The 20,360-nt window shown below is 38.7% G+C and overlaps 1 protein-coding gene across 4 annotated transcripts in view; it reads left to right on the top strand.

The window, feature by feature from the left end:
• Positions 1–20,360, top strand: part of SVEP1 (sushi, von Willebrand factor type A, EGF and pentraxin domain containing 1) — a 178,145-nt gene that overhangs the window by 74,407 nt on the left and 83,378 nt on the right. For all 4 annotated transcript variants that reach the window (XM_045081687.1, XM_045081688.1, XM_045081686.1 and 1 more), the window contains exons 10-18: positions 3,335–3,442; positions 4,390–4,521; positions 5,308–5,502; positions 6,860–6,981; positions 8,876–8,984; positions 12,872–13,036; positions 13,577–13,810; positions 15,658–15,819; positions 17,565–17,726. In XM_045081687.1, coding sequence (XP_044937622.1) covers positions 3,335–3,442; positions 4,390–4,521; positions 5,308–5,502; positions 6,860–6,981; positions 8,876–8,984; positions 12,872–13,036; positions 13,577–13,810; positions 15,658–15,819; positions 17,565–17,726 — 1,389 coding nt within the window. The remainder of the gene's footprint in view (positions 1–3,334; positions 3,443–4,389; positions 4,522–5,307; positions 5,503–6,859; positions 6,982–8,875; positions 8,985–12,871; positions 13,037–13,576; positions 13,811–15,657; positions 15,820–17,564; positions 17,727–20,360) is intronic.

Genomic DNA, 20,360 nt, shown 5'->3' with positions numbered 1-20,360 from the left:
TTTTGTTTCAAGGGCCATGTATTATTCTCAAAGTCACTCAATATGTCTGGCTCTTGTCCCCTCCACTCATAAACTGCTGTCATCAGGGTACCCAATGGTCTCTAGAGTTACTCCTACTACACACTTTCTAGTTCTCATTTCACACAATCTTTCCTTAGATTAAACATTTTTTTTTTAAAGATTTTTCTTTTATTTATTTGAGAGAGAGTGTGTATGAGTGAGAGCATGAGCAGGGAGAGGGTCACAGGGAGAGGGAGAAGCAGGCTTCCCACTGAGCAGGAAGCCCGATGCGGGGCTCCATCCCAGGACCCTGAGATCATGACCTGAGCTGAAGGCAAATGCTTAACCGACTGAGCCACCCAGGCACCCCTAGATTTTACATTTTTAACCACACTCTCCTTACTAAAACCGTCTCCTTCCCTAGCTTATCCGACACCAGTCTTTTCTTGATTCGCCAACCCATTGTTCTCATTTCTCCTTGTTCTCTCTTTCCTACTGGCTTCTCTTCCTCAGGCCAGCTTTCAACGGTGACTCATCTCCAGTGTTCCAGCCTAGTCCTCTTCTCTTTCTCTTTCTGTAGTTTTCCTACTGATTCTGTTAACTGACCGCCATCAGATTTCTATCTCAATCTCTTTTCAGAAGTTCAAACGAATGTATAGAACTGCCTACTGAGCTTTCCCTGTAGACGTCCTAGAGGCATTTCAGACTCACCCAGACCTAGAATGTTTCTCAGCTCAGAAAGGGGCCCAGCCAAACACCTACCTCCAGAAATCTGGAAGTCATCCTTGACTCCTTTCCTTCCGTCACCAACATTCTATGAGTTATCAAGCTCTGCTGGTTTGATCTACTTGTTGTCTCTGAAATCTGTCCCAGCCTCTTCATCCCTACAACCACTGCTGTAGGTCAGTCCTTTTTGGGGGGTGGGGACATGCACTGATTTGCAGTTTCGTCTTTGTGTTTTCAGTCAATCAAGCAGATATACAGTGGACAGCAGACACCCATCACCAAGATGTAATGCATGGAAAGACAGGACACGTAGCAGTCTGTAGTGGTCAAGAGCACAGACTTGGAGCCCATTCTGAGTCTGCTCACCCACTTAAAGGCAGTGTGACCAGTAGTTTCTCTGTGCCTCTGATTCCTTATCCAAAAATAGAATGAATAAATATATTATATCATAGGGTTATTATGAGGTTTTTAATTACTTAAAATTCATAAACCACTTGAGCTGGTGCCTGACACACATTAAGCTCTAGGAAACATATGGACATCTCCTATATTCATCTCATGTTTTTTAATATGCTTGTTTAAAAATTCAACACATTTAATTCATAATATTTCAAGAATTTTGCATAACTTCTTAAAATAACTAATGCAGATCAGACTGTCTCCTTATCTTAGAAATTATAGGTTTGGGTAAAAGTCGATAAAAAGAGATCCAAGTAAAAATCAGCCTCATTCATTTCATAGTGCTTGGTGGTGTTTTTTTTTTTTTTTTTTATTGCTTGTTCAGTGTTGTTTTAAACATGAACTTGACCAGTCATATGAAAAATACGCTGGATTTGTTTTCTGTGATACTGCGATTTTAGACATGGAACTGTGGTTCAAGCATTTGCCAAGTTTTAATTTTTCACAATGAAGAGTCAGCACGATGAAATGTGAAACGTGTACTCAAGTGTCTAGCTAGACACCGGATTTTCAAATTATGAGAGAGAGATGAAATGGGGAAGAAGAGGAAGCAGGGGAAGGTGAGAGAAATGGAGACAAGGAGAGAGGGGGCAGAGAGAGACAGACAGAAAAAGACAGAAAATTTTCCAAAGCCTGTATTTGCTTGTTTCCTTGGATGACAGGGTGTGGGTCTCTTACTGATAAATGAAAGGAAGCAGGAATGCTTTTGCTTAGCATTCCAGGAATGCGGCCTCACTTGCTTTGAAACAGGCTTTCTTTCCCCTTTGGAGACAGTGCCTCCACTAGTACCTCCTGTCCTTTTGACAGTAATTAACTGAGTCTTCCTGCTCTCTTATGCCTGCAATGCAACTTTATAATGTTTGTCTAGGGACACCTGGGTGACTCAGTCGGTTCAACATCTGCCTTCAGCTCAGATCAGGATCCCAGGTCCTAGGATGGAGTCCCACATCAGGCCCCTTGCTCAGCGGGGAGCCCACATCTCCTTCTGACTGCTGCTTCCCCTGCTTGTGCTCTCTCCCTCTCTCTCTCCCTGAAAAATAAGTAAATAAAATCCTTGAAAAAATAAAATGTTTACCTAGGATCAGATAAGTTTAAGAAAATCTTGGAAATACCTGTTTGTAATTTCTTTTGGGAAAACTGTAAACACTGTGGGATTTGTCAGTTCAACTCTGAATTGACTCGATTCGGCACCCTTCAAGTGCACAGACCTCCAATGAGCATTTCTTCACATTTTTCTTTATTTAGCAACTTTTTCACTGCCATGCTCTGCAGTGAAAACCTAACTGCAAGAGAGACTTCGTCATGGGTCGGCAGCGTTTACAGTCTAGAAAATCAGTAGGCACTGCACTAATGAAATGACAAGCAGGAAAAGAGAAAAGACTTAGCATAAAACAGAAATCTACATATTCTCACAGATACAGCTCATTTAATTTCCGAGTATATGTTCTTATCTATCACCGGTAGAAATACCCTGGTCTTAATGCCCATGGTTGCAGTTTTTTAGCGTAATGACCTCAGATGAGTCCCTTAAATTAGCCTGTCCTGAGATTTGGTCATCTCACTCCTTCTGCTTTTCTGGGAAGGTTCTCTTCATTTCCTGGTCCATTGGCTTCACTACTCTGGGTGGCATGCCCACCACATCCACAATTGCCTTAAAAAACAAAACAAACAAAAAAAAACTTTTGTTTTAAAGATTTATTTATTTATTGGCGGGGGGAGGGCAGAGATAGTGAGCGATCGGGAGAGAGAATGTCAAGCAGACTCCATGCTGAGTGTGGAGCCCTATTAAGGGCTTGATCTGACAACCCAGTGATCATGACCTGAGCCAAAACCAAGAGCCAGACGCTCAACCAACAGAGTCACCCAGATACCCCCAGAATTGCCTTGTACACGGCCATGCTCAGAGTGATTTTAGGACCCTAGTATTTCTTCTTCAGCAGGCAGAGGACCAAATAAATAACAAGAGTCAGGTCTTTCTTTTGCCTGGAGACCAGGGTTACCACAAATCTCATTGTCAAAGGGGGCTCCAGGGCCAGCGAACAAGGTCAAGGTTCTCTGCTAGCACAAGTAGACGTCAGTTCTCTTGTGCCCACTGCGTCACTTTTGAATACCAGTTGTAACTTCTTTCTCTGCTCTCCTGTTTTTTTAGATGTAGAACCACCTAGCATAGACTGGTGCAGATCCCCACCTCCGATGCAGGTCTCAGAGAAGGAGTACCCTGCGGTGTGGGATGAGCCTCAGTTCTCAGACAACTCAGGTGCGGACGCCGAGATTTTGTGGTCAGCGTGGTTAACACTGTATTGTATTTCATTTTTAAAAGCTTTTAAAAAGGTTAAAAGAAATGAAAAGCAAATTACTCCTTGTTTAAGTGGAATGAATAATCATATAAGGTAATGTGTTTTAATGCTAGGATAATTATATATAATTTAATATTACTCATCTTACCTGCCCCTGGGATTTCCCTTCATTTCCCTTCATAATGCACATTTATTAAACCTATACTAGTTGTTGTACTTGAGGATTTCTGATAAGTTCTCCATGTTTACATCGTCCTGAAGGCATGACTGTGCACTTCAGTAATGTTGTTCATACACTTCTCTGTAGTCCTCTTCATTTCTCCAAGATTTGTCCCCTGAAGTCAGAAAGGTTCGTAGGAAAGTAGAAAAAAAGTGAGGAAACACATTTGAAGTTCATGTTAAAGGTCTCACTAAAACCCAGTAAGCGACAATTAAAATGCACATTAAACAAATTTCTTAGTTAAATTCCCAATATTGGTGAGTGGGGGGAGGGATAAACGGGTGACGAGCACTAAGGAGGGCGCTGGTGTCACAAGCACCAGGTGTCATATACAGCTGACGAATCACTAAATTCTACCCCTGAAACTAATAATGTGTTACCTAAATTGAATTTAAAGAAAGAATTTAAAAATTTTTCCAGTATCCCAGTAGACTGATCTACTCAGGGAAAACCATTTATTTAGCAAGAATGCCTTACTCCGATGAGGTTTTTGAATCTAATGTTTCTGTGTTACAGTATAAACATTGCATCTTTTATTTTTCTACTAGTAACCAAATCAACATAAATTGAATGCTTAGGTGGTTTGTATAAAGAGAAAGTAAAAATTCAAATACGGGAACTGATGAAGTGACCGCAGACCAGTCACCCCCAGCCTGGGTCCCGTCTTTCCTCTTCTTTCCTCTCTAGGGGCTGTGTTGCTCATCACCAGGAGCCATTCACCCGGAGACCTTTTCCCTCACGGGGAGACTGTAGTGCGATATACAGCCACTGACCCCTCGGGCAATAACAGAAGCTGTGACATCCACATTGTCATAAAAGGTATTCTTTTCATGGGGCGCCTGGGTGGCTCAGTGGGTTGAGCCTCTGCCTTTGGCTCAGGTCATGGTCTCAGGGTCCTGGGATCGAGCCCTGCATTGGGCTCTCTGCTCGACGGGGGGCCTACTTACCCCTCTCTCTCTGCCTGCCTCTCTGCCTACTTGTGATCTCTCTGTGTGAAATAAATAAAATCTTAAAAAAAAACCTCCAGAAAGCTAGTCGCCATTCGCTATATGTAATTGCTGTATTTAGTGAGAGAAAATGGACCGTGTGCTATAGATTCATTAAGGTTAGAATACAGACGGATCTTATTTGCATTTCCTATTGTCATTGCCTCACTTCATGATACATAGAAATATTTTCTTCAAGGGTGGTCTTTAACATTTCATTAACATTTTCACTGAAAGTACAAAACGTTGCTGTCATAATTCTGTTTTGAATAGCTGAGGAGACAGACTCTGCAAATGTACTTACTACATAATGCTATCTAGTTTTCACTTTCACTATGGGAAGGCCACGAATAACAACTCCAAGTCAGAAGTAGCTTAGCATTTATAAAATATGCACAGCCTCTAGTCACACACAGGCACAGCTTTTCAACTGTGCCTGCCTAGGAACCAAGAGGCATATGTGGTCATGTTCTCACACTAAGGGTTTATGGCAAAAGTTCTTCTAGGAATGCTGATGGACAGGAGGAGTCCTTTTCCAAAATTCAGCTTAGACTCATAGAATTTAATTCATATTGTTTAAACCACTGTGTAGAAATAGTACAATTTTTTTTTAATGCAGCTTCTCCCTGTGAAGTTCCATTTACACCTGTAAATGGGGATTTTATATGTACTCAAGATAGTGCTGGAGTTAACTGCACATTAAGTTGCTCGGAGGGCTATGATTTCACAGAAGGGTCTACTGAGAAGTATTACTGTGCTTACGAAGATGGAATTTGGAAGCCACCATATTCCACTGAGTGGCCAGACTGTGCTAGTAAGTTTTAATTTCTTTTTGGACTCCTTTCATGTGTGTGTGTATGTGTGTTTGGGTGTGTGTATGTTTCGGGGTATTTAAGAGGAAAACCTCCTTACTATGGGGATTGGGTTTGATGAATGAAAAATGGTGCTATGAAGGGCACCTGGCTGACTCAGTTAGTAGAGCAAGCATGCAACTCTTGATCTTGGGGTCATGAGTTTGAGCCCCATACTGGGCATAGAGCTTACTTGAAAAAAATAATGGTGTCATGAACTTGAAATGTTTGTGAATAAGAGAAATGCTCAGCCCTTGATTTAAAAAGTTAGCCCATCAGAGTCTCATTATTGATTGGTACAGGACAAGATTCTGTTTAAGGCAAACCCATCTTGGCCCAATCTTTGTTATTTGCCAGAAATAGAAATGTCAGCATGTTGTGCTTGATCTATAAACTTGAACTTATAGTCTCATAGTCTGTAGAAGAGCTTATATTTAATTAAAGTAAGATCTATTATATATGATAGAGAAAGATCAGTCACAATCTTTGCAGGTCTGATTTATATTTAGAACTATTCCATAATCTTAAATATATGTATAATTATAAAAATAGCCAGTGTCTTTGTCTAGTGTAAATAAATACTCTTTGGAATGGATCCTTGATTCATTACTATAGTTGGAGTTTAAATGCCAGTGTCCTGAAAAGAGAATAAAGCCCAATTACTTGAGCTACTTTTTCCCACAAATTTGGGTAGTAATTAAAAGTTCTGCAATATCACTCACCTCCATCACAGATTTAGACAGTAGGATTTTCATCCTGATGCTACTAGGAATCATTGTCTCAGAATATTATGGGACAGCTTGCTGTGTCTAACCATGCAAGTCTCTGATCTAAGGGGGAATTCTCTGTGGGAATTACACTTTCAAGGATTATGATTATCCATCATAGTTAGAAAATTTTTTATGTATTTTGGTTAAAAATATAATAGAAATATACATGATACAAAATTATATAGATATAAAAGATATCTTTGACCCAGACAGGATTTTTCAGAAATTCCCAAAAATATAATTTAAAAATTTTTAAATCTCTTTTTCCGTTAAATGTTCATTTTCTTAATGTGGTTGTAAACTAAAGAATAATATATCAAAGCAAACCTCATCACGGGGTAACTGGGTATGGTGCCGCTTGGCTGATTCATGGTTTATTGTGATCAATTAATGCCTAGGAAATTGTCTTAACTGTCATCTCTTGTTTTTATAGCCAGCCCACAAATCATTTTAGAACCAAAGTCCTAAGTTACAGTTATTACAAAGACAATTAAATATTTGTGTTGAAAACACTTAACCAACTGAAGCGGTTTTCTCTAACATTTTCCAGTAAAACGTTTTGCAAATCATGGGTTCAAATCCTTTGAGATGCTATACAAAGCAACTCGCTGTGATGATACAGATCTGCTGAAGAAGTTTTCTGAAGCATTTGAGACTACCCTGGGGAAAATGGTATGTCCGCAGTATTTGTTGGATTTTAAAGGATGCTCTTGAGCTTTTCATAGCTCCTCAGGGTAACCTGTCACTGGAACTTCGTGTCCTAATGATTTCCCGCCTCTCTGTAATCCAAACTTGCTCCTAATAGTTAGGATTGCTTATAGGTTTTAGACTTCTGGAACAAATTATAAATGAATCTTTATTAAAACATTTTTGAGTTTTTAAAAACATTCTGAGTCAGAAAGCCAGAGAAGCATGGGGTCCATGTGGTTTGAAAATGTCTGCTTTGTTATTTAAAGTATGACAAAAATGCCATTGTAGACTGTATTTATTTTATGAGAGATAATTGAACATTGAAAGGACTTTCTTTTTCATGCATTTTTGTTTAGGACTTTTTCACTGTTTATAGGAAAGCAAAAACAGTGTATTTAATTTGTGCTGAACATCTCGGAGAAAATGTGTTATATACATATTTGTATTCCTAACAGAGTAGGCAGCTTGGATTTTGGATAGATGCTAAGAGTAGATTCAGTGGTAGTAGGGCTGACGTCCGGTGTGAGAGAAAGAGGGGAGCCAAGGAGGCAGTGTACGCAGGGACACAGATACACGAGTGGGTACACGCAGGGGTAGAAGTGTGTCAAAAGATCTTTTCTGACTTCTGTTTTCTCACAGAAAAAAAGATGCAGAGTGATCAGCTGAGAGAGTAAGGATGGGGGGAGGAGTTGTGAGGGTTTAGAAAGGGAGTTGATGGTATAAAATCATTTTCTAGGAAAATGCAAATGAATGTGCTAAAGAAAGGTGGTAGGATTGGCAGGAAGCAGGATTGTGTTTTCTCTCAAGCTGTAATTAACCATGTGGATGCACGTGTAAAGAAAGCAGAGCAATTAGCTTAACTAGGGTGATGGCTTCTACAGATAAGCGGTGGAGATGGGTGCGTGTGAAGGAGGGATTCCTGGTGATGATCCATAGAGTCTAAGAAGGATGAACAAGGCGGTGGAGACATTGGATGAGAGACAGCGAAGAGGTGGTAGGGTCCATGGATTATAAATTTGAAGAAGTCAAAGACTTCCAGGTGTAAGAGAGGGTGCAGTTATGGGTAATGATGGGGTCTGAGGGTTTGACCATGACCGCACTGAAGAAAGTAAGGCTGGAAGACTAGAGTAGAGGGGGAAAAGGAAGTGAGCAGCCAAGGTGATGGGAGATTCGCCAGATGGATATAAAAATCACCAAGAATGATAATAGCGACAGTTACTGGATATTCTTGGAATGAGGGGGTGATGCAGAATAGGGAAAGGCTGTAGGTAGCTGCAGCACAGAGGGGCCATCTACTATGCAGCAAGCTTCAGGACTGTGAGGCCCTAAGGAGGGGCATGGGAGCGTGATCTGGAAATACCAGGGAAGAGTGAGGAGGACACTTCCTCCACCGCCACATCCATGGTTTGAGAAAACTGAAAGGTGAGGTGTCATTGAGAACAAAGATGAAGGAACCATGAAGAGAGGTGAAAAAAAAAAATAATAATAGGAGATTTGCTGATGCCCGAGATCCAGAAGGCAGATGAAAGTTCTGAGGACTGAGAGATGGGTGGGAGATAGAATCAGAGAAAAGAGATCTAAAGAGCCGTATGGGGTGAACATTTAGAGATAAGAGATATGCCAGGGGTGCTGGACTTCTGGGGATCAGAGACATGCACAGAGAAAAAAGGCCTGAAACTAATCCTGGTGGTCCACACGTACTAGAGACTGCAGGGGAGGGCCTGGGCGAGGGGCAGGGTCTGTCCAGAAGCAGGAAGAGCTCTGTTCCTCTCCTCCCTCCTGTAGAGGGAAATGGAAGACCAACAGAATAAAGGGCTTATCCAGAGCACACAGACGTGGAATTTACATTTCATACTCTTCTATTTTTTATTTGCAGGTCCCATCATTTTGTAGTGATGCTGAGGACATTGACTGCAGATTAGAGGACCTGACCAAAAAATATTGCCTCGAATACAATTATGACTATGAAAATGGCTTTGCAATTGGTAATTAATTTATGCAGTGTTGAGATTGATCTGCAAAATGATTTTTAAGTCCAGAAGAGTGGGGCAATCTAGAAAAATTAACTTTTTTTAAAACTAAAACTCTTGAGATGATAAAAACTAAGAAAAATAAGTCACATTGTGTTGTGAAATTTTAATATTTATATGATATCTTAGAATAGTACTAAAGCCATTTTATATGGCATTCAATTTAAATTACAATTAAGCCATTATTTGAAAATAGCTACACGTGTAAAATACTCAGATTTCTCACACAGAATATATTAAGACTCAATCTGTTCAAGTCTGATATACCTTCTAATTGAATTTTCATGTTTTCTCCATATTATCTTTCAGCGTTTTTATTAAAGTTATTTCTAACTATGGTATATGATTTGTTTGCTGGTGTAGCTGGCCATTTAGCTTACTGCCTTAATATTTCTGGAAGATTTCATAGTCACCCTTGGGTCTTTCATTAATAACATCATCAACCTTTCTAGTAATTATATTTGTCATTTTTATTGCATTATTATAAAACTGTATAACACTTCCAGAATAATGTTTTAAAAAATAATAGTGATGGAGGCTCTTGGGTGGCTCAGTCAGTTAAGTGTCTGACCCTTGATTTCAGCTTGGGTTATGATCTCAGGCTTGTGAGATTGAGCCTTGTGCTGGGCTCCATGCTGGGCATGGAGCCTGCTTAAGGGTCTCTCTCCCTCTCCCCCTCTCCTTTTCCCTTTCCCTCTCAAAAAAATAGTGATAATAATAATAATAGTGATAACAAAATAGTATCATAGTTAAGCACATATACTCTAAGACCAACTTCTTACATCCAAATTCTTCCTCTACTACTATTAGCTATGTGGTCTTGAGCAAGTTTGTGTATATATATATGTGTATGTATATGTTGTTGTATATGTATTGAACTCATAGGACCATTCTCAGGATTAAATGAATAAGTACAAGTACACATAAAGTCCTTGGAAGGTTATCTGAGAGACGATATTAGTTGACATTACAGCAGACCGCCTTTTTCTTCCTGACACTAATCATATGTGTAATATTTGTAGTGACTTAGCATTTAGAGTGATGTTGACATTTGCTTTATAACTTTTAAATTTTAAAAATATTTTTGCATATATGTTTATTGCAGAAATTTGAAAAATGTTGAAACCCAGAGAATGAAATCAAGATAACCCACAATCCCATAAATAATTCTGTTAATATACTTATATATGTATTCCTATGTATATTAACATATATACATATAACTATACACATTATATATATGTGCCCATACTACTTTGTAAACTTGAGTTTTTAGTTAACATTATATTGAGGACATTTTTCTGTCACTAAACATTATATTTCAGTTTCAATGGCCACATATTATTTAATTAATCAATTTGACATAATTTATGTAAACAATTTCCTACTGGTAGCCTTTGGGTTTTTTCCCATTTTTAACTATTATATAAAACTTCTCAGTGAAAATTTTGGACATTAAAGTGTTATATAGGAAAACATGAGGTGGCAGTGGCAACAGAGTTGGCAGGAGTATGTCTAGAATAACAATGGCTCTTCTGTCACACATGACACAGGTTTCCCCTCCCAAACTGTTGAAGTTTGGGTCTAAGAATGCACTTAGAGGGAGTCAGCTGGCATCATAAGGCTTTGAGATGGGTGATATTTGTCATCTAATAAGGATCAAAATGGCGGTTTGCTAGAATCCTATGTGGACACATAGTACATTTGATCCCAAGAGATAAGCTTTCCTCCTTGAATGCCTTTACAGTAGAGAGTCACAAGATTAGTGTAACATTTCAAACAACACCTTGGCAAGCCATAATGTATGAAAAACAAAGGGTCAATAAATATATTAAAATGCTTTGACCTCATAATAGTCATGTAATTCCAGTTAAAACTAAAATGAGATGCCCTTTTCGACATGTCAGATTAACACATTCAAATAAGAATCATAATACCCAAAATTGGCAAGGGTATAAGGAAAGAAAATAATACTCCTATATTGTATACAGGGGAGAAATTGGAGGACAATCGGCAATATGTATCAAAAGATTAAAAATAGTGAAACCCAGAAATCTAATTCTAAGAATATTTCTCAAGATAAAAATCACATCAGTGTGCAAAGATGCCCTATATTTCATAAATTCTAAGTTGTACATTTTTCATTTGGACATCTCTGAAATTGGAATATATCTTCTCATTGATGGTGCCTTACATTTTATGAAATCCTCTCTGCACAAGAGTGTTCTCAAATTTTGAAATAACCCAAAAGTCTGAAAATAGAAACCTGGTTAGTTTGTGGTATAGTCATAGAAGAGAATATTTTGAGAAATGTCATAATATATCATTGAGAAAATTAGGGAAAGATTACTAAGTAATATACACGTAGTATAATTATTTGTTAAAGGTATGGTATGGTTATTTCTGTTCCAGCGATTCATGTATCTGTGTATGCATAAACATATATGTGTGTGTTTATACATTCATAGAAGAAAATCTTGACTAAAATGTTATAGGCATTATTTCTATATGGTGGAATTGTAGGCAATCAAAAAAATTTTTTTGTCTTGGCTCATCTGTTTTTCTATAATGGCTACATAACACTTGTGGGAAGGATGTTTGCGTGAAAAACAAAAATATTTATTCTAGGTAATTTTAATAGCCAAAAAACATAAATTAGACAAAAAAAATTTTAAGAGCTTATTTTCTTTAAAACCCAATTTAAATTTAATTTAAAAATCTTAAACTGCTTACATAGGTCAAGAGGCCTGTATAAATATAATTTGATATTTAAAGCACATAATCATGCAAGAACAATATGCCCAGACCAATATTAGTATCACTTAATGAGGTTTTAGAACGAGTCAAACACTGAGCTAGATAATTGTCTCAATTATCCCCCAAACCTGTGAGGTGAGAAGAATGACCTCAATTTTTAAATGAAGAAACTGAGGTTCAGAAAGAGGAAAGTAACTTGACTGGAATTGTACACCCTCACACCCTACGTCCAGAAGCTACCAACTGAATCTATGTGGGTGGTCACAATGGCACAGGGGCATCTAAAGCAGACTCCGTGCTGAGCATGGAGCCCGATATGGGGATCCATCCCATGACCCTGAGATTACAACCTGAGCTGAAACCCAAGAATCCATTGCTTAACTGACTGCACCATCAGGCACCCCTGCCCCTCTACCTTTAAAATTGGAAGGGGAGGTGAACCATGAGAGACTATGGACTCTGAAAAAAATCTGAGGGATTTGAAGTGGGGGTGGGTGGGAGGTCGGGGTACCAGGTGGTGGGTATTATAGAGGGCACGGATTGCATGGAGCACTGGGTGTGGTGAAAAAATAATGATACTGTTATGCTGAAAATAAATAAATTTAAAAAAATATGATGCAGTATCCTGAATAAACTTCACAAAAGGAAACCTATTCATTTGCATTGTTTATAAAGCTGATATTACAATTTAAAAAAAAAAAAAAGAATGGGGCAAACCCTGAAGGGAAATAGGAATTGATTAAAATTCTGAAAATTCCACATCCACATCTTAATTTACCTCTAAAGCTAAGGTAATTAACACTTAACTCTAAGGGAGGAACGGCTTAAATGCCTAGGTAGCTCCAAAGGGACTTGTCTTTCTTCTTGTGCGATTCATTGGTAGTCTAAATCTAAAATGAAGTGCGTAAAAATTACAATATAAGATTGTAGATGAGAAATATGAGATTCTAGATGAATCCCTGTATATAGAACATTATGGGCAATTGAAGAAATAGGGGGCGATTTGACTTGTGGCTTAAGATTCAGACCTAAATGCCAATAACGAGGCAACTGTAGAATCTTGTTTCTCTGCCCCAACTATCCAGGACCTGGTGGTTGGGGCGCAGCTAACAGGCTGGATTACTCTTACGATGACTTCTTGGACTCTGTGCAAGAAACACCCACAGGTGTCGGCAAAGCCAGATCTTCACGAATTAGAAGAAGTGCCCCATTATCGAACCACAAAATTAAGTTAGTTTTTAACATCACAGGTAAGGAGAGACTGTTTGAAAAAAAAAAAAATATCATGTGACGTTCTTGGTGGGAGACCTATTTTGCAAATTTACCATTTATCATCATTCTTAGGAAAGAGTCCTGGAACTGAAAATGAGGGAGAACGCAATCACCCAAGTTTTGTCATTTTTTGCAATTTAATATCCCAGATGTATTTTATGATTCTCGCAGCAACAGACATCCTGCTTTGTACTCATCTTGGCATGACACACTAAGGCATGTTTTTAAAAAGCAAGAATTTACAGAAAGTTATACATGCTGTAAGGAAGAACTTCACAAAAAGGTGACGTAGATCCAGCACATGAGAGAAGGATTAAAACAAATTGCATTGTTCTTAGTATTACCCCTGTACTAGTTGCTCAATAAGTAGTGGTTGAGTGTCAGTTTATTTTTCCTGGAAGATTTTTAATATGCCAATTCTTTTTGGTTAAAAAAAATACAAGACACTAACTACGAATGGTTTTCTGAAACACCATGTTGTGTGTGTTATGTTTTATTTCATCTTGTTTTTATCTCAGCTAGTGTGCCATTGCCCGATGAAAGAAATGATACCCTCGAGCTGGAAAATCAGCAACGACTCATTAAGACTTTGGAAACCATTACAAATCAACTGGAAAGGACCCTCAGTCAGGAACCCATGTATTCCTTCCAGCTTTCATCTGAAATTCTGGTAGCCGACAGCAATTCATTAGAGACAGAAAAGGCTTTCCTTTTCTGCAGACCAGGCTCGGTGCTGAGAGGGCGTATGTGTGGTAAGACTTTTCCCTGAAAAAAAAAAAAATTATCTGGCTCATAAGTGGGTCAAATGAGATGAGTAGAGCCGCCTTACAACTATACTAGGGTATTGAAATGAAACATTGTGCGAATGTCGTGTGGTTGTTCTTATTATTTTGGCTCAGGAATCTAAGTAACCACCATTGTTCAGGACAAGAAAACTATTTCAGGTAAGGGACTCAGATCTTGGTTTTATTTCTAGGACTTTAGAGCTCACAACTTTCAGCAGCATCTCCAGTGATAAAGACTGATCCTTTTTGACCACTTCCATAGGCAGGCTGAGCCCCTCTCTTGTTTAATTCTGTTTAGCAACTCTGTGAAGTGCTATTACTACTAAGCCCATTTTACAGATGGCAGAACTGAAGCCAGAGAGGCGAGGAGCTTACTCAGGAAGTCTTACCCATTAAGACAGTAGGTGGGGTAGCTGAGATTTCCAGCTTAGTAGCCAGTGCCCAGTTCACATGGTATAACATCACCCACTTTAAGGTGTAGCATTCAGTGGCATTTAGCACATTCATGATGCTGTTCAACCACCACCAAACCATCACCACTGCCAAAACCTTCTCACCACCTCCAGAGGAGATCCCCGTTAGCCAGTAAGCAGCCACTCCTCATTCTCCTCACCCACAGCCCCTTACTGTTTAACCCAGACTGCCACAATCTGGATCAATTCCAGCCTGTTTCCCAAATAAGTCATGGTTTATAGATACGGGAGACTCCTCTAACCAAACTACGCTCAACTGAACCAAATGGTGTGAGTCTGGTGTCCCTCTGGAGGTGTGGGATCTCCCCCCTTGCTTGGAAAACCTTCTTCAACAGTACTTCTTGCTATTCCTAGAGCTCATTTGGGTGACTTGTTTCCTCCCTATGTTGTAAGTAAAAATTAGGAATCATCTTGGTCAGTGTTCCCTGTTTCTCTGTCTGACCTTCAGACCACCTGTGTCAGCATCCCCTGAAGGGCTTACCAAAATGCATCCTGATTCAGGCCCCAGCCCAGGACTAATACATCTGATACTTTGGGGGGCAGGGCCTTGGCATCTGAATTTTTAGTAAGTTTCCACGTAAGTTTTACATACTTTATCATCAGAATCATACGTGCTGATTTCAAGTACCCTCTCTATACCAACACTAACTTTGCTCACATCCTTTCTGTGGGTTTAACATTCCACTTTGGTCTCAGAAATCCTGAGTCACTTCAAGCCTGCCAAGTAGTAGACCAAATCTCCAAGGAAGGAAGGCCCTACCTGTTTCCTCAGAAGCCCTGGGTCTCAGGATGTCTCAGACTTGCCTTCAGTGGACAGTAATTCCTATAAGCAGAGACAAGGCTCTACTTAACTCTCCTGGTTCAGACCCAGAACGTTCGGCTGGTTTTGTTTCTAGAAATGAGGCTGTAATAGACAAGCAATCAGTTTCATACGGGAACTATTCAGAGGAATCACTAAGAAACTGTTTTTCCTATCTTGAAGCCTCAAATTAATCTATGTTCATTGTTTTATTCCTTCCCTACAGCAGCCTTTTTTCTTTGTTAGCTGTGTATTTCCCAGGACGATCTGGTTTCATCCATGCTTTAAAGCTCCTATCACACAAGCCCTAATCTCGGTCAATAAGGATTTTCATTTTCTTAAAAAGAATCTTATTGTTTGTTTCTAGGAATACATTTCTGGAAGGTTTATCTTATGAGGGAAACTCTGACAGTAAGACTTAACACAGAAACAATAGTACTTGGAAGCAGGCTTTATTATTTTCTTGTCTTTAGGAAGAAGGAAATTAAATGTGTTCTGTTTCTATAGTTTACTGGTTTCAGTGTTTTCTGTTTTCTTTTCAGTCAATTGCCCTTTGGGAACTTATTATTCTCTGGAGCATTCTGTCTGTGAAAGCTGCTTGCTTGGATTCTATCAGGATGAAGAAGGGCAGCTTGAGTGCAAACTCTGTCCAGCTGGGACTTACACCGAGTATCTCCATTCAAGAAGCATCTTGGAATGCAAAGGTAATGATCTAGTGCACATTTTGACAAGAAACCTGAATTTTGTCTTCACTTATGAAGTCTAAATGGCAAACAGGATGAAATAAGAGTATCACTATAAGCAAGTTCATTGATTGATTTTTTTCTTTTAGTTTTAAATTATTATCTCAGTGTTTTCCTCACATTAAAGAAGTCTATCTCCCCCCCCCCCCCGCCAACCTTGGCACATTCTGTTGCACTAAGTCAAACTCCACTGCCAATAATTCTAACCCACATTTTTTTTTATTTTTTATAAACATATATTTTTATCCCCAGGGGTACAGGTCTGTGAATCACCAGGTTTACACACTTCACAGCACTCACCAAAGCACATACCCTCCCCAATGTCCATAATCCCACATTTAAAAAAAATATTTATTTAATGATTTATTTGAGAGAGAGAGAGAAAGAAATCACACAGAAGTGGGAGGGCCAAAGGGAGATGCTGATCATGGAGTCTGACCTGAGGTTTGACCCCACAACCCTGATTTCATGACCTGAGCAGAAATCAAGAGTCAAATGCTTAACTGACTGCACCACTCAGGCACCTCAATTCTAATCTGCATTTATCAAGTAATGTAGTTTTTTTTTAATCAACTCTCAAATTAATTGGTGGAAAGTACTTTCATAACACTTAGCAACCATGAGTTTGCTTTAATAATTTTTTTTTGTGAGAATAGTATTTGATAACAATGAGATCAACTCTCCATTTATTTGGAAATTAATAACTATAGGTACACATGCATGTATTTTTGCTACTAAAATACTCAATACTTTCAAAACATTTGATTATCATTCTCAATAAACATTTCTGATAGAAACGTTTCCTTTCATGATTAAAGTTACAATAAGATATACCTGAGGGGCACCTGGCTGTCTCCATCACGAGAGCATGGACTTTTCATCTTGGGGTCATGAGTTTGAGCCCCATGTTGGGTATAAAGATGACTTTAATAAATAAACTAACAAACTTTAAAAAAAGAGATACACCTAAAAGAGGGAATTTCAGAACTATGCCCCTTGCTGTTACAAATGTAGATGTGATTGCTTAATGACAGTTACAAACTTGAGAGCCTTGCTAGCTGATTAGTAGAAGTAACCAAAAATGCTAACATTGAGCATCATTTGGAGAACAAGGGCAAAAGGAAAGTAGTGCCCTGGGGGTTGAGGATTCTGGCCCTCGTCCTGCTCTCCCACAGAACCATTGCTATGAATCTTAGAAAGTTGCTTATCTCCCTGGGCCTCATGCTAAGACCACTTTTACTTTTTACTCCGCCAGCCCTCCGATGGGGTCTGTAGGAGGAGGACAGAAGTCCAATTTGTAGAGCGACGAAGGTGCCTTATAGTTAATTAATGAGGCTCTCACCCAACTTAAGGTTTTGTTTCCATTACTCCAGAGAACTGAGTGCAAGCTGAGAACTCATACAAGTTCCCCTGCATACAACTTGTTCTTGTGACAATACCTTTCTGAGGTGAAATTTCTAACTTCACTCAGAAACCATTTATCGACACTTTCGTAGTAGCGAAGTTTTGTAATAATGAAAGTGACTGGAAATCAGTCTAAAATTTATGAGGACTGAGAAGCAGGCAGCAGTCTAAAATACAATCTTTATGCTTAGAGTTCTTTGTCTCCTAGATTAATTAAAATGCAGAAAACCCTCTCCCAGCCAGTGTTAGTTTTGTATAGCTTAATGTCATCATTCTTAACCATAGTACATTTTTCTTTTCAGCTCAGTGCAAGCAAGGCACCTACTCATCAAACGGACTTGAGACTTGTGAATCGTGTCCCCTGGGCAGTTACCAGCCAGCATTTGGTTCCCGGAGCTGCCTCTTATGCCCAGAAAACACTTCCACTGTGAAGAGAGGAGCCGTGAACATTTCTGCTTGTGGAGGTTATCAAAGCCTTAGACACTGATATTTCTTCTAACCCCATAGATTCTATGCATGGAGGAGTGGAATATTTTCAGCAAAACCATGTATCTCCTGTATGCAAAGAATGTAAATAACTGTCTTTTCATGGAGAGTTTCCATGTACTCAGCCAGTCAATGCTTAAGTGTAAACACTCCCAATATAAACACTGCGTTAGTGCCTTTAGGAACACAAAAAAGGACAAGACTCGGTGCTAGTATTCAACATTAATAAACACATGGCTTCATGATATGGTAGAAATGCATCTCACCTAGGAACTTAGTCTCTTCCTTTCTAAAGTGAGGTCCGGTCTCAGGTTCCTTGAAACTCTAAAAAGACATTTTATGAATTAATGATTTTCATTTCCTACAGTTTGCAGGGTTTGTGAGTGGCTGTCCCCTCTTGGCTTCCCTTTGGAATGATCTGTACATTTACCTCAGCATTTTTAAAATGCTAAAGCCCAGTCTGCACTCCCAGATGTTCTGACTTAACTTGTCTGGTTTTCTTTTTAAGTTCCCCTCCAGAGATTCTAAAGTAACAGGGTAAGTTGAGTATGACTAATTTCAGATCTAAAATGATAGCACGAAGGGCTTAAAAACACAGATTGCTGGGTCCCACCCCTGGAGTGTTTAAGTGGGCAGGTCTGGTGTGGGGCCCAAGAATGTACATTTCTAACCAGTTCGCAAGGGGTGCTGCTTCTGCTTGGTCCAGGGACCGTATGTTGAGAACCACAATAGACAAAAAAAGATTAGAATTTCAATTTTCAAATATTTCTAACATCCCTGCTAAGTACAGTTTTCCAGGGCAGTGAAGGTTAGAAGATGTAAACAAAATGAAAAGATGAAAGCTTAAAATGGCCTTGAAATTAGGGTTGAGAGTCAAGGTCATCCTGCTGCCAGGAGCACCAAATTCCACATACTTTGCCAAGTCAATGGAACTCGATTAAAAATAAAAAGTTGTTGGCCTACCTCTGCTATATCACTGGGAGCAGAACAAACATGCAGGCTGAAACATGACTTTTTAAAAATTATGTATACTCTACTTCCTCTGCACACTTATTTAAAAACCTAAGGTCTATGGCTATCTGAAAATTAGAAAACTGTTCCCTTATTGAAAAGCAATGTTTTTAAGAAAACAATCTGTTGGCTCCCCATTTCTTTCAAGCTGCGTGCACACACACACACACACACACACAGCCTCATTGTACCCCCCAGTCATTTATACCTGTGCATCCAGTTAAAAACAAATTCCCAGAAAACAACTGTGTAGGACATTTTTGTATGATCCTGGGAGGGGAGTGTCCAGCATTGCATCTTGGGAGATATAGTCCTTGTAAATGAGTGCTGTAGGGAGAAAATGGGGAAGCCTCAAAATTATCTCAATGTAATAGGATCACAGTAGGTAAAAGTCTGTTAGACCTGAGGAATCAGGCAAGCAGTAGTCATTAACCTGATGTTTCACTGAAGAGAAGAGATTTAACTAAGACCTGATTGAAACTCATAAACCATGTCTGTTGTGTAATACCAAGTTTGAGGGTTTTTTTTAAATTAAAAGGCAAATAAGGCTCCACATTACGGTTGAAATAAATCTACCAGAGACTCTTATTATGTCAATATACAGACAAAATTTTGAATTCTGGAAGATAGTCTGTAGTGAAAATTCTTTCTCTTTCTCTTCTTCCAACCACAAAAGTAACTAGGATTTTACAGTAAAACAAATTCATAATTGATGATTTTTCCCTTTAGCTTCCCAAATAAGCCTTGAGGTTTGTTTAATACCAAATTACTCCAATTAAGTAATTCTGATTCCCAGAAAGTCTCTAAACTTCTGGTAACTGCTGTATTTCTCCTAATATATTCCTAGCACAAGTTTAACCACATTTTCTTGTCATGAGTGAGTTGGAAACAGCAGCACTCAGCACTCTCTCCTGTGGTATTGAATAAATACCATTTTACTTTAAATGTATATGTATATGTATATGTGTATACACACATATATATAAGGGACTGTTTTAGACAGTCCCTTATATATATTTTCTTAGTTTTATTTATTTTTTGAAATTTTTCCTAGCTTTAAACTTCCTTTCTTTTGTTTTTCTTTGTAGTGATTTATTTTTATGTGTATATTTATGGTTTACCTCACTTTTTACTAAGGTATCACTTTTTGCATTGTTTAGCATGTGGAACTTTAATTAACACAGCTGCTATATTTAAGTTTGTTTCTATATTAAAGTAATATATATTTCATGCCTTTCATCTTTTATGACCACTTAGGATATTAAATATCTGTGGGTCTGTGGTGATAAACTCAAGAGTCTGAAATCTTTTGTTTTATTTTAATTAATTAATTAATTAATTAGAGAGAGCAGGGTCAGAGGGAGAGAGAGAGAATCTCAAGCAGACTCCCCACTGAGTGAGGAGGTAGTACGGGGCTCGATCTCACAACCCTGGATTATGATCTGAGCGGAAGTTGAGTCAGATGCTTAATCAACTGAGCCATACCAGCATCCTAGAAATCTTTCATTTTTTAAAATGACTTTTATCCAAAAGATAAGTCCCACAAATTATTTTTTTGTGATGGTATTGTTTATACCTGGTCCTGTAGGAAAAGGAAAGAT

This window comes from Mustela putorius, unplaced genomic scaffold (assembly GCF_011764305.1).
Source record: "Mustela putorius furo isolate JIRA1106 unplaced genomic scaffold, ASM1176430v1.1 tig00000580_pilon_pilon_pilon, whole genome shotgun sequence".
Lineage (NCBI taxonomy): Eukaryota > Metazoa > Chordata > Mammalia > Carnivora > Mustelidae > Mustela > Mustela putorius.
This window is presented reverse-complemented; position numbering and strand designations above follow the sequence as displayed.